This window comes from Erithacus rubecula (genome assembly GCF_903797595.1).
Source record: "Erithacus rubecula genome assembly, chromosome: 9".
NCBI classification, from domain to species: Eukaryota; Metazoa; Chordata; class Aves; order Passeriformes; family Muscicapidae; genus Erithacus; species Erithacus rubecula.
In genome coordinates this window covers 1,940,565-1,953,690 of record NC_136660.1, presented here as the reverse complement: position 1 = coordinate 1,953,690, position 13,126 = coordinate 1,940,565, and the positions used below count along the sequence as shown (strand labels likewise).

General features: G+C 46.3%; 1 protein-coding gene and 1 long non-coding RNA gene across 3 annotated transcripts in view; one reads left to right on the top strand and one right to left on the bottom strand.

Annotated features, from left to right (window-relative positions):
- PRKG1 (protein kinase cGMP-dependent 1) overlaps positions 1–13,126 on the top strand; it is a 338,166-nt gene that overhangs the window by 42,706 nt on the left and 282,334 nt on the right. For both annotated transcript variants that reach the window (XM_079312518.1, XM_079312517.1), the window contains exon 2: positions 12,584–12,750. In XM_079312518.1, the coding sequence (XP_079168644.1) occupies positions 12,584–12,750 (167 nt within the window). The remainder of the gene's footprint in view (positions 1–12,583; positions 12,751–13,126) is intronic.
- LOC306805146 overlaps positions 1–13,126 on the bottom strand; it is a 408,612-nt gene that overhangs the window by 237,048 nt on the left and 158,438 nt on the right. The window lies entirely within an intron of this gene.

The window sequence follows — 13,126 nt, the reverse complement described above, 5'->3', positions numbered from 1 at the left end:
TCCTGTGCCAGTTAATTTCATTGTTCAGTGTTTAACACGGCTTGGGCTGATCTTTCCAATCACCTGCACTCCTGAATAAATGGGACATTAGCACAAACAGCTTGTGCATGCTTGACTTTAAAAAAGAATTGTTATCTTTAAAATGCACTTAAATTTCCAGTGACACTTTTTGAGCCTGTTGGGATTAAACTGGATCTGAATTATTTCAGTTCCCTCCAGTAGTTCCTGTCTCCTCCACAGAAATAACTCTGCTCCTTGGCAGGAACGTTTTCTCCACCTCTTTTTAGCTCTTTCTGTGTATTCCTTCATGTAAATATTTCCTCAACGCAGCCTGCAGAGCATGGAACAGACTCAGAGCATGGAAGGGATGTGGCAGTGCTTTTCAGAAGGTGAACAAGGTTTCTTTACTAGTCCTGGGAAATATTTGGGACAGAGGAAAAGAGCTGTTTCCCTAGAAACCCACATGTGTTGTGTTGGAAGAAACACCATTTCTGTCTTGTTGTGATGCACTGATATCCTGTTCTGGTTTTCTTGTGGGTTTTTTTTTTTTTTTTTTTTTTTTTTTGTTTGGTTTTTTTTCTTCATTATCATAGAATCACTGAAGGGTTTGGGTGGGAAGGGACCTTAAAGCCCATCCAGTGATACCCATGCTATGGCAGGGACACCTTCCACTGTCCCAGGCTGCTCCAGCCCTATCCATCCTGGCCTTGGACACTGCCAGGGATCCAGGGGCAGCCACAGCTGCTCTGGGCACCCTGTGCCAGGGCCTGCCCACCCTACCAGGGAAGGATTTCTTCCCAGTATCCCACCAAATCTGATGCAAGGCACATCTGCTATTTCCTTCCTCCTTTTCCTCCTCTGCCACATTAAACCCTTGAGGTCCTTGTGGCTCCTTGCAGCTCCTTTCCAACCTGGGTATTTCTCCTGGCCTGGGGCTCAGCTTTCTGATTTATTTTGGCTGATATTTGTCCAACTGCCCCATGGGAGCATTGAAATAGCAAGGGGCAGAGACTTGCAGGAAAAGGGAAAGGGCTTGGGAGGATGGTGGAAGGAAAAAGAAATCTGTGGTGCTGTGCACTAGGAGTATCAAATGAGGCACTCAGATGAAAAAGGAGCATGAGCCAGAGTTGCTGCAATGGGAACAAGCATTTTAGAGTTGGGAGATGGTGTGGGAAGGTGCTGAGACACGAGGGTGGTGGGAAAGGGGAGAGTTAAGTGCAGGATAGTAATGCAAGGGAAAGAAAGCAATCTCAGCAGCACATTATGGGAGCAAACTTCATTTTCTGCTCATGTGATGCAGATAAAGGTAACTTAATTCTCTGCCCTCCTCTAGCTTATTTTTGCTGTCACACTTCTCAGGCTCAAGATGTGATTCTTCTCTTTTGTTACCCTATTTGGAACTTTACTGTGAACCAAAGGTTTTCTGTTGAGGGCCTGGGCAGCAGCATGGCAGCACATTTGACCTGTAAATTTTGGGGCTTTCCTGGCTTGCTGAGGGAGGCAGAAGAGCCACATTCCTTAATTTCTGTTGCTGTCTGTCCTTCACACACAAGTGCTGCTCCTGTTTCCCCTTGAAATGGCCCTGTTTGTAAAGGGGAGAGCTTTCCCTTGGGAAACCCTCAGTGGATCCCAGGCTGGGATCCTGACTTGCCAGGCTATAACACCAGGAGGTCAAAGTCCATAGTGAGTGATCTCCAAAACTTGCTCAGGGTCTGCAGTGTGAGCCCTGTGACAAGCTGCTGAGGGAGCTGGGGAAGGGGCTGGAGCCCCAGCAGAGGCTGAGGGAGCTGGGAAAGGGGCTCAGCCTGGAGCAAAGGAGGCTCAGGGGGGACCTTGTGGCTCTGCACAACTCCCTGCCAGGAGGGGACAGCCAGGGGGGGTCGGGCTGTGCTGCCAGGGAACAGGGACAGGACAAGGGGAAACGGCCTCAAGCTGTGCCAGGGGAGGCTCAGCTTGGACATTGGGAGGAATTTCTGCATGGAAAGGGTGCTCAGGCCTTGGCAGGGGCTGCCCAGGGAGGTTTGGAGTGCCCATCCCTGGAGGTGTCCAAGGAAGGGCTGGAGGTGGCACTCAGTGCTCTGGGCTGGGGACAAGGTGGGCACTGGGCACAGCTTGGGCTCCATGGGAGGGATTTTCCAGCCTAACTGGTTCTGGGATTTTCCCAGTCTCTATGGCATTCCTCAGCTTTCCTTGGGCAGCACCTTTTGTATTGCTGAATCTTCTTTTACCTCAGTATGTCCATTCCTGTTAGGATTCCCTGAGGACAAGTGATGCCATGAAATGTGAGGTTACTACTTGTTCAAAAATACCCTCCCATTTGCCAGAAATAGGATGTTTCCCCTTCAATATCCTTCCAGTCTGAATTTCCTGGAAACATTCAGTGCCTCTGAAGGAGAGTTATTTTGATCAAAAAAAGGGCTGTTTCTTAAAGTCCTTCAAATTCAAAGCTCTTCATCTTTCCCTTGCCTTCCATCAGAATTTGGTGCCTGCTTTCTCCTAGCACATTTGTCACTACTATTCTTCAAAACAATTCCTTTAAGTGCTCTCTGTTTTGTGTTTATAAATGCAGCTGGATGATTGCAGGTATCCCTGGAGCTTGTCTCATATAGTTTATGGGAATTAGGGAAATTTCTCCAACCCACCATCAACTGCCCCCTGTAGATTGTTCTTTACAATCCAAGATTTTATGAAGACTTGAAACCCCTGAGACTGGAGCTTTCCATTCCTGGAGTTGTGTTTTTTGTGTTGTGACTTTTCTTGGTGAGAGAATTTCTCTGGAAGTGTTTGCCTTGTGCTGCTCTCATTCCTGCTGTGCTGAGTGTCCCTTCTGTGGCTGTGGGATCTCCCTTCCATGAGGATGGTGCTGAGGGCTGTGTCCTTCTGCTTCAGAGTTTGGGTTCTTCTTTTGGTTACAGCCAAAGGCAACATCACAACCATGGGATTCTTAGTGGAATTCCTAAAACAAGATGAGCAAGAGCATTTCTGACCAAAAACCCTGTTTTGTTTTAGTACCACAGAGTCATTGTGGTTGGAAATGCCCTCCAGGGTCATGGAGTCCCAATGGTCACCTTGTCCCCAGCTCAGAGCACTGAGTGCCACCTCCAGCCCTTCCTTGGAAACCTCCAGGGATGGGCACTCCAAACCTCCCTGGGCAGCCCCTGCCAAGGCCTGAGCACCCTTTCCATGTAGAAATTCCTCCCAATGTCCAAGCTGAGCCTCCCCTGGCACAGCTTGAGGCTGCTTCCCCTTGTCCTGTCCCTGTTCCCTGGATTCCTGTCAGGGAGCTGTGCAGGGCAGTTGTTGGCATATACTTCAAAACTCAGTGGGATTGTCACGGTCAATGCTCATTCAACTAGAAATAGGGATGAGAAAATAATATTTGGAATGTGCCAACCTCTCCCCCACCTGCCTTGGAGCAGAAGGAAAGCAGCAGCAGCAGCAGCACTGCCCTGCTCCCAGCCCCATCCTTCTGCTTTTCCACAGATGCCTCCTGAGCTTCCTGCTGCTGCTCTTTCTCCAGTTAAACGCTATCAAGTTGTGTGGCTGCTCAGAGTTCATCCTGCCTGCCACAAGGTGCTTGTCTAGCTCTAATCTGGTTTATTGGCAGGCTAGACAGAGCCTGCAGGATGTGCTTCCATGGCTGTATCCTGGAGTGACCCTTCTGGGAGGAGGCACATTTTGCCCTTCCATCCCCACCTGTTCCTTGGTGCTTGGCAGGGGGGAGTTATTGGGATAATGCCACACATCTTGCAGATATTTATGTCCTAAAGCCTCCTGTAAACGTCAGACCTCCTGCTGACTGGTGAAGTAGGAAGAAATAGTTCTCCCTAAAATCCCTGAGAGTATTTATTGGAAGACTGAGGCTGTAAGCACTGTCTGCATTCCACTGCCACAGGCCCATGGCATTTCAGCCAGGGACTTCTCCAGGCTGGAGAGAGCTGATGGAACTTCCCTGATGACAGTCCCATCCATCACAAGTGCTGAGTGAATCAGAGTGAGGGATGTGAAATCTCTGTCACTTTTCTCCCTTCCCCATCCATCACAATTCCTGTGAACCCCCCTCCTGAACTTTGACTAGAACACCTCTATATCTCCTTGGCTGTGACAGCATTCCCTGTGGATGTGTTTAGATCAGGGAGGAGCAAAGTGTTTTTGCAGAGCACATCCATCTCTGCTGGCCCACGGTGCATTTGGAGGAGCTCCTGACGTGTTCTCAGCCTCTAATCCAGGAGAGCAGAGTGAGCTGTCTCTGCTCAGAGGATCCCTAATTGGATTTCTGCATCTATGTAAATTAGGTTATCATCCCTTGGCAGATTTCCTGCCTATTGCACCAGGGTGAAGCTGTCTCTGTGGTGGCCATCAGTAACTCCTTTTCCAGGGATTGGGTGCAGCTCACTGTCCACGCCTTCATTTATCCCCAGGGAGCCACACAGATCTCCAAAGGCACCAATAAAGTTGGGAGAACTGTTGGAGTTGCCATTTAGCTCAGTCAGGGGTCACTGCTAGGACTGGAAGCCCACATGGATGATGGATGGAGAAACTCCTGCCTTTCGACTACATGGTTCTGTTCAAGATGGATCATCGTGACCTTCAGGATGTGTTATCTGGGTCTCTGTGACTGCACCTTGCTCACTGAGCTCCTTCTGGAGGAGTTTGGGTTGTTTCTGGGCCCCTGGGTGTGGAGACATATGGGGACATGTGTTTTCTCTGCTATTTTTGTAGGTGCAAGAAGGCTCCAGCACAGCTGTGCTGGATGTGAGCGCTGAAACTGTGAAATGCACGGGGTAACACCCCTCAAAAGTCTGCTTGGTTTTAGTCAGGCATCCCTGAGAGACACTCATCCCCCTTCACCATCACTTTGCTACATGTTCTGGAAGAATTCTGGAAGGATTTCTGCATGGAAAGAGGGAGGTTTGGAGTGCCCATCCCTGGAGGTGTCCATGGAAGGGCTGGAGGTGGCACTCAGTGCTCTGGGCTGGGGACAAGGTGGGCACAGCTTGGACTGGATGGCCTTAGAGATATTTTCCAACCCAAATGCTTCTCTGATTTTGTGTTTTCACCTCTCATTAGCTGCCCAAGGCTTCTGCTGTTTGTTTCAGGTAATCAGGGAGCTGCTTAATCCTTCTCTGAGGGCTTGGTAGTGGTTTCTCAAAATGCAGCTCATGTGGGAGTTCCTCAGAGCTGTCAGAGAGTGCAGGAGGAGGCAAATTGTGCTGGCAAGAGCCAACTTCTTCTCCTGCCTGAGCTTGCCAACATTTCTGGTATCTAAACCTGGGGCTTTGTAGGATGCAAAGTAAGAGCCTAAAAAAGGGATGTCAATTAAGATCTGTGGGGTGAGACACATTAAAATGCAAGTTAACCAAATCTTGCCTACGGTATTTTTATACCAACAACAATTTTCAGCGTAGGTGAAAGGGGATTTGAATATATTTTTTTTGCTAAAATGATTTTTCTTTTTAAATGTTGAGTGCCAAAATATGATATAATGAAACAGCAGTGTAGTAATATATTTAGAAATCCTAAGTGGAGCTGTCTGAGAAAGATTCTCTGCAGAGCAACTCGATTCTGCAACTCTAAGTTATATTGAAGTGCAGGAAAACCTGGAAATGTTGAAGCTGTTTACCAGGTTTAGGTCAGGGTAGAGTTGTTTAATCTCTTTTAAATTGGCAGTTTGGTTAAAAATTTTAGTAGATTCTTGTGAAGAACATTCTTCCACCCAGCTATTCAGGAGCAGCCTTGCTGAAGATGCTTAAGATCCTGCTCAGAAATTTTCTCTAAAACCTGAAGATGGGCTGTGGGTTGTGAGTTGTGGGAAAAGGAAGCACTGGAAAGAAAATCCAAGAGTGTATTTAAAGGCCTTCATGTTACTCAGTCCCAGACTTGAATCCTACTCTTATTCCCAGTTATTGAGACAAGAATAGCTCTCTGGAGTTATATTTAAAATTCTCTTGAAGAAACATCCAAAATGGGCTTTATCCAGAGCCAAAACAAACAGCTAATGCAGAGTTATCAGCTATTAATGGCACTGGAGTCCAAACAAGCCCCAGACCTTACCCAAAGGTCTGAGCTTTTCCCTCCTGCTCTGCTCCTCTGAGTGAGCCATGAAAAGATCTTTTGTTCCCTTGCAGGTTTTAGGATTTGAAGGCATTGTCCAGCATTTCACCCTTCATGGAAGTGCCCTGTGCTGGGGCTTTGTTCCTGCTCTGGAACTTTGGCACTCATGGAGGACCCTCCACCTTGCCTTGGCACCCAGAATTTCACTTTAGTTGCAAAATCTGCTTTGAAGGGTGTGGGCTTCAAGCTGGTGAGTGAAGGATTAAATAACCATCCTGGAAATTCTGCTTCCTACCTCTGGTTCTTAGCTGGGAACCTAGGGGGTGATAACAATCCGTAACCCAGCCTGCTGGGAAGGGAGGAGTGCCAGGAATGGGTTTGGACTGCTGGCTCTTGGTATCACTGAAGACTTTGTGGCTCTCAGCTGCCAGTTTGGAGCTTCTGGATGTGTGGCCAGGCCATGGATGAGTTAGGCAGATTACTTCAATGTATGGAGAACATGGAACTGTTGGAGCAACTCCTGAAATTGCTGAGGGGACTGGAGCAGCTTCCCTCTGGAGCCAGGCTGGGAGAGCTGGGGATGCTTGTGTGGGGACATCACAGCTCCTGCCAGGATTTGAAGGGATACAGGGGAGCTGGAGAGGGACCCTGCAACAGGAACTGGAGTGCCAGAATGAGGGAGAATGGGTTCAGACTGTCAGAGAGGAAATTCAAGTTCCATAGGCAGAATAAACTCTTCCTTGTGAGGGTGGAGATGCCCTGGCACAGAGAAACTCTGACTGCCCCTGGATCCCTGGAAATGCCCAAGGCCAGGCTGGATGAGGCTTGGAGCAGCTTGGGATGGTGGAAGGTGTTTGGCACAGCCCAAAGTGGGGGGAGAGAGGTGAATTTAAGATCCTTTCCAACCCAAACCACTCTGGGATTCTATTCCAGAGCAGAGCTGAGTGTGTGTTGTAGTCCTGCCTGCTCTTTGAACTACACAAGGGCATAAAACAGAGTTAGAAGCTCTACAAAGGTGAGCTTTGAGCAAAAAGCTTCCTCTACCCTGCTGGCAACTTGCAGCCTTTGCTTTTTGTGCCACTTGGAATGGACACCCCCTTTGGAAACTGAGGTACATCTGGGGACAGCGAAAAAAAAAAATCTGTCTAACACTTCTTGCTGTCTATCTGCATCCTGCTGGATAGTTCTAGGGAAGCTGGAGCAGGAGCAATCCTTGGCTGTGTTTTCCCTTTTTAAGGAAGGTTTTTTTTTTCTTTTTCCATGGCCACATTTTGTAAAAGTAAACATTTTAAAACATTTCACGGTGTGGATTTTAAACAGACGGTTCTTGTAAGGATTGGCTGGATTCTTGTATCCCTTGTCAGATTTGGGGGCAGAGGCTGCATTTTTTCCCCCCATACTTCTTATCTCTGAAATCAGCTTAATTCCTTGGGCAGGGGTATGGAAGGTCCCAAAAAATAGTGCTTTTAGGCAGGAATTTCTACAAATAATTTGGATTTTTACAGCAGTGATGACCCAGCTCAAAAAGGCAACACTGATTGTAGTAGCTTTGGGCAAGGTTCATTGTGTGAGTAAATAAGGATTTCTCATCTCACAGGGCCCTGTATTTTTACTGCTGTAAACTTTCTGTCTGCTTGGTCAAGTTCCTGTGAATGTTTCCCTCCTAAATATGGAGATTTAGGTTATTAGTAGTATTTGTTAATTCCTGATAGGGGCAACTTCAGAAAAAAAATATTCCTTCCCCCATTAGTATTGGCATATTGAAAAGTTTTGCTGAAGGGTTTGAGATGGAAACAGCTAAAGAAATGGTCTTGCTTGTTTTTGTCACTCCAAAGTGTGCTTTTTCTTCCCCTTTTTTTGCAGGCATCTTCCAGCCTGTCCAACCAGTACATTGGTTTTCATTTTTCTTATTGGTAGTTTCAAATGATTTTGCTGTGGTGCTGAACACCCTAAAATTCAGAATTGTGTCACTAAGCCTTAAATTGAGCTCTTAATTTCTTCTGTTTTTCATGATCCACCTCTGTTTTAATCAGCTCTTGCCAGCAGCAGATTCCCTGGGCAGTGATTCCTGGGTGGCTCCCCTTGACCCTCAGGTTCCTGAGGCTCCATTGCAAACTGGGGCTGCCCCAGTACAGGCTGTGGTGGGATGGCTTTGGTTTCTGGAATCATCCCTGGAAGGGTCTGTCAGAAGTTTTCGATCTGCTCATCAATTCTTCCCTTCCTTAAAGCCAGCAAGTGGCTTTCCCACATTGAAATGAGCCCTTTTGGGCTGAAGAATAACTTTGTGTTCTAATACTTATTGTACATGCCAGAAGGTACAAGCCCAGCACAGGGAACATGGCTTTTGTTGCTATGTGGGAAGAGCCTGGGATGAGCATTTACTGTGTTCCTTGGAAAATGGGAATTGCTGTTGGGATATCAACAGACTGTGCTGGAGGGTTGGGTGTTTTTCTGTGTGCATTGCAAAGCACTGGGGATTAATATGGGATGCAAAGCATCCCAGAAAGGACTGGGCTGGAAGGGACCTCAAAGCCCATCCAGTGCCACCTCTTCCATGGGCAGGGACACCTTCACTATCCCAGGGTGCTGCAAATCCTGTCCAGCCTGGCCTTGGGCACTGCCAGGGATCCAGGGGCAGCTGCATCTTTTCTGGGAATTCCATTCCAGCCCCTCCCCACCCTCCCAGGGAACATTCCTTCCCAATATCCCATCTAACCCTGCCCTTTGGCAGTGGGAAGCCATTCCCTGTGTCCTGTCCCTTCACCCCTTGTCCCAAGTCCCTCTCCAGCTCTCCTTTTAAACATTGGCAGGGGCTCTGAGGTCTCCCTGGAGCTTTTCCCTCTCCAGGCTGAACAATCCCAGCTCTCCCAGCAGAGCTGCTCCATCCCTCTGATCATCCTGGAGCCTCCTCTGGACTCTCTCCAGCAGCTCCAGGTCCCTCCTGTGCTGGGGCAGCTCTGCAGGTGGGGTCTCACCTGGGCACAGGGACAGAGGGGCAGAATCCCCCCTCTCTCAAGCTCCCCACACTGCTCTGAATGCCTCTCAGGAATTTTATTTCCCATCTGCTACAAACCAGTGTTTTTATTTATCTCCTGCCGTTGTGCCAGTGGGTGTTCATAGCAGGGTTTGAAATTCAGCATTTTATGGCCATTGCAAATCTTTAACACGAGGCTGTCCACAGCTTAACACAGCTTCTGTTTGCTGGGACAAGAAACTGAATTTCTTTGGCTTGTTGGACACCTCTCTGTGTGCTCTGCTGCTGAGAGGCAGCACAGCCAGGTTTTTGTGCATTAAATGTATTTGTAGGCAACTTGTTAAGGTTCTTTTTGCATGACTTCTGCAAATTCGAATGCAATTAGCTTCTTCCTCCTGTTGCCTTATTAATTACTGTGATGGACCTAAACTGATTTGGGACAGGATGTATCACAGAGGATTGTGCCCTCTTTTTAAACTCTTCATCAAGTCTCCAGCACATTTGGTCATTAATCTTTCAGGAAAACAGGGCTGGCTTGGTGCCAGGCTGCTTGCTCTGGAAAGATGGCAATAACTGCTTTCTACTCTGAGTGACCCTCTGAAGGCAGAGACATTCACTCCAGTGCTAAGTAAATATTCATGGAAATCCTCCTCCTTCAGACAAGCTCGTTTGGAAACAGTCCTGCTGCCTTACAAATATTGTAGGTTATTTTGTTTGTGTGTTGTTCCTATTAGAAACCTGAACCAGAAAGTACAGAAGAAACACTGGTGGAAAATAAGAGGTAATAGAACAGCTGTATCTTGTTTAAGGCACTTGCTGTGGCAAGAGTGTGATTTTTAACCATTTAGAATACTTTTTATTCAGTATTACTGGGCAGATTCCTGTATTCACATGTGTGGGAGAGCTGCTAATTTGAAATAATGATGATGATTAAGGAATGGCTTGGTTTGGAGAAGCATTTGTTATGGAATAATTGGGAACTAGGAGTTAATTCCTGTGCTCTGAGGTTCATGTGTTTCTGGGCTGGTGACAAGGTGGAGATTTGGCACAGGTTGGACTTGGTCTGGCATGGTTTTTCCCACCTGGGATTGTACGTAAGAGTAAACACAATAGAAAAAAAGCCTATTTATCTGACATGGCACCCGTGAATTACAGGGAAATAAAAGCTAATAATAATAATAAAATAATGTGAAAGTTGCTGAAGGCCTGGCATGTGTGAGTGTGTGGGACTGGCAAGCCACAGTGCATGAATAATTTTTCTGAATTATTAAGAGTGACGAATATTCTCTCACAGGGAACAATAGAGGAGCTCTCTTTGTAGCTTGTGTGTCAAATTCTTTTTTTTTTTTTTTCTGAACTTGATGCTAAAGGATGGATGGAATATTTCCTGCTGGAAGGGTTTGGAGCTCCCAAACTGTGGAGAGTGGTTTAGTCTGTGGTGGGAGGAGTGGAAAGAGATGATTTTAAAGGTTTTTTCCAACCCAAAGCAGTCTGGGATTTCAAGAAATACTCTCATAAATAAGCATCTGGCTTGTAAGGCAGTTTTGCTCCTCCAGCCAGTGCTGTTTTAAAGGCAGCTGGAGGTGCTTTTCTTGCAGGCTTTGTAGTCAAAGTCTCATCTTAACCAATTATCCCTACTGATAAAGCCTATTTTGCTCACATTCAAGCATGACTGAGTTATTATCCAGCCCTTTCCATGTAGGTATTTAATTTTAGGATGCTCAGATGTGGCAGAGATGAAGCTGTGTTTCATTGATGTCCCAGCCAGCATGTTTTCCTTCATGATGATGTATTTTGTGGGGTGGTTAAAATGGTTTGGATGAGCTGGGGGCATCTGAGTTTGCTCTGATAGTCCTGTTTTGAGGACAGAGACTGAATCAGGTGGTTCAGATCTTCTCCTACACATCTGATATAATATTATATTATTATTATTAATAATATAATATTGATAGCTTTATCAAGCTCTTGAATTCCCTAGATTTGTTCACATTGGCTCTGTTTCACTTTTTCTCCCCCAACTAGAATCACAAGGATTGAAAAAGACCTTTAAGCTCATTGATGCCACCTGAGTTTTCCTGTTCCTTTCCTGTAGTTTGGACCACATTTCCCAACTCCTCAAATCCCTGCCTGTGTTCACTTCCAATAAGGAGAGGATTGTTTTGTGCTGAGGATCTCTATCTACATCCAGAGGGAAGTTTGACTTGGGGTATTGGAAGTTTTTTTTGGTATTTTTGCAGTAACTCCACTTGAAAGCCTGACTTTATCAAGGAGAAATGAAGTAAATCAGGAGTATTGGAATGAAATAAATGGCTGGAATTGGAATGCAGGTTGACAGGATGAACACAAAAGCTTTAATTAGCCTTTCTTTGGTGAGCAGTTGGGCAACACTAATAACAAGCTCGTTGTTATGAGGATTTGGGGTGGCTGAGACCAGAAGAGGAGTCAAGAGCTGAATCAAGGCACAGTAGGCAAAGCATCCTCTGGCTTGGCACAAGAAGTGGGTGAGGAAATGGGGTTAAGCAGCACCTGGTCAGCCTTACAAATGCCCAGCTGTGCTGAAAGGAAGGCACCCCCAGGTGCAGGCTTTCCTGGGGTCCTTATTTGCACACAGGAGGGGCTGGAGTGGCAGTCAGGGGTTGGTGTGAAGGCAGATTCTGACTCTCAGGAGTGGTTTTGTGGCACCCTGAACCCCCCTTGTGCTTGGGCAGTCTGGTCCTGTCCCCTGCTGCCCTTCAGCAGGGTCAGTTCTGGTGGCTTCTGGTGTCCAGTGGAACGAGCTGTATTCAAACAGCCTCAAAACCACCAAAGGAATAAAAAAAACCCTTGAACATCACCAAGCTGGTTCTGCAGTGGGTGGGACTGTGGTATCCCCAAGGCTGGGCTGGTGTGGGTCTCCTCAAGTCCCACTTTCAAGCAGACACAACCCATTAAAATGTTTTTCTTTGACAACTTTGCTTCACATTCATCTTCCCACCAGATCAAACCCTCCTGACTGCTCAGGCTGTGCAGGGGGCTGTGAACAGCTGATCCCCAGGGAATGAGGAATGAAGGACTGAGGAGCTGCTGTCCAGCCTGGAGGTGTTCTAGGAGCTTTAGTTTTGGTCTAGATCAGGATTTAACATTCTCAGTTGTCCATCTGCACAAGTGGACACTTTAGGAATTTTGTGCCAAGTGACTCCTGTGGTGATTATAATATAAATACTCAGAAAATCTGTGCAGTTTTACCATTTGGTGTGCTCCAGTTTGTATAATTAATAGGAAACATAATAAACCAAGTAATAAATCTGTTACCTTCTTGTTTGTGCTTCCTTTCAGTTTTGTGTATGGAAGATATTCCAAGTAGCTGTGTTATTGTAGATGTGAAACTTGTAGCTAAAAGAGGATTTTGCAACTCCACAAGATCTATTTTTATTTCAATGCTAGATGTGTCTAAAGCTTATTTCCAAAAAATAATTGCAAGTTCACATCTCTGTAATTTTTTTCTTTGACTTGTCAGCACATTCTTAGGGAAAACACTGATTTTTTTTTTTTTTTTTAATTTATTTTGTGCCCCAGGTCCAAGGAGCTAATAAAGGAAGCAATCCTTGACAATGACTTCATGAAGAACCTGGAATTGTCCCAGATCCAGGAGATTGTGGATTGTATGTACCCTGTGGAGTATGGCAAGGACAGCTGCATCATCAAGGAGGGAGATGTGGGTTCCCTGGTCTACGTCATGGAAGGTAGGGTTGGGAGAGGTCTTATTTATTCCTTTATTTTTTCAACACTTAGAGACTTCAGAGAAAGAGGTTATCTAAATGTGGTTGCTTAAAATTTGTGTGGAAAATGATGCCTGGATTTGCATGCCTGCCTGGGTAAAGAAAGGAGGTGAAAGCTGTTCATCCTTTTCCAGGTTCTCTCACTCTCCATGTGTCAAACTGAGCACATTTTGTGTATATTTGTGCTTTTTATTTTTAAGGAAGGGCATGTTAGAGTTACTTAGCTGGATCAAACCTTGTGTGCATCCAGCATCCCTCTCCTCAGAGTGGCTGATCCTGAGTTCTGAGGGAATATCCCTGTTTTCCTTCCTCATGTGATTTGATACCACAATGGGTAATG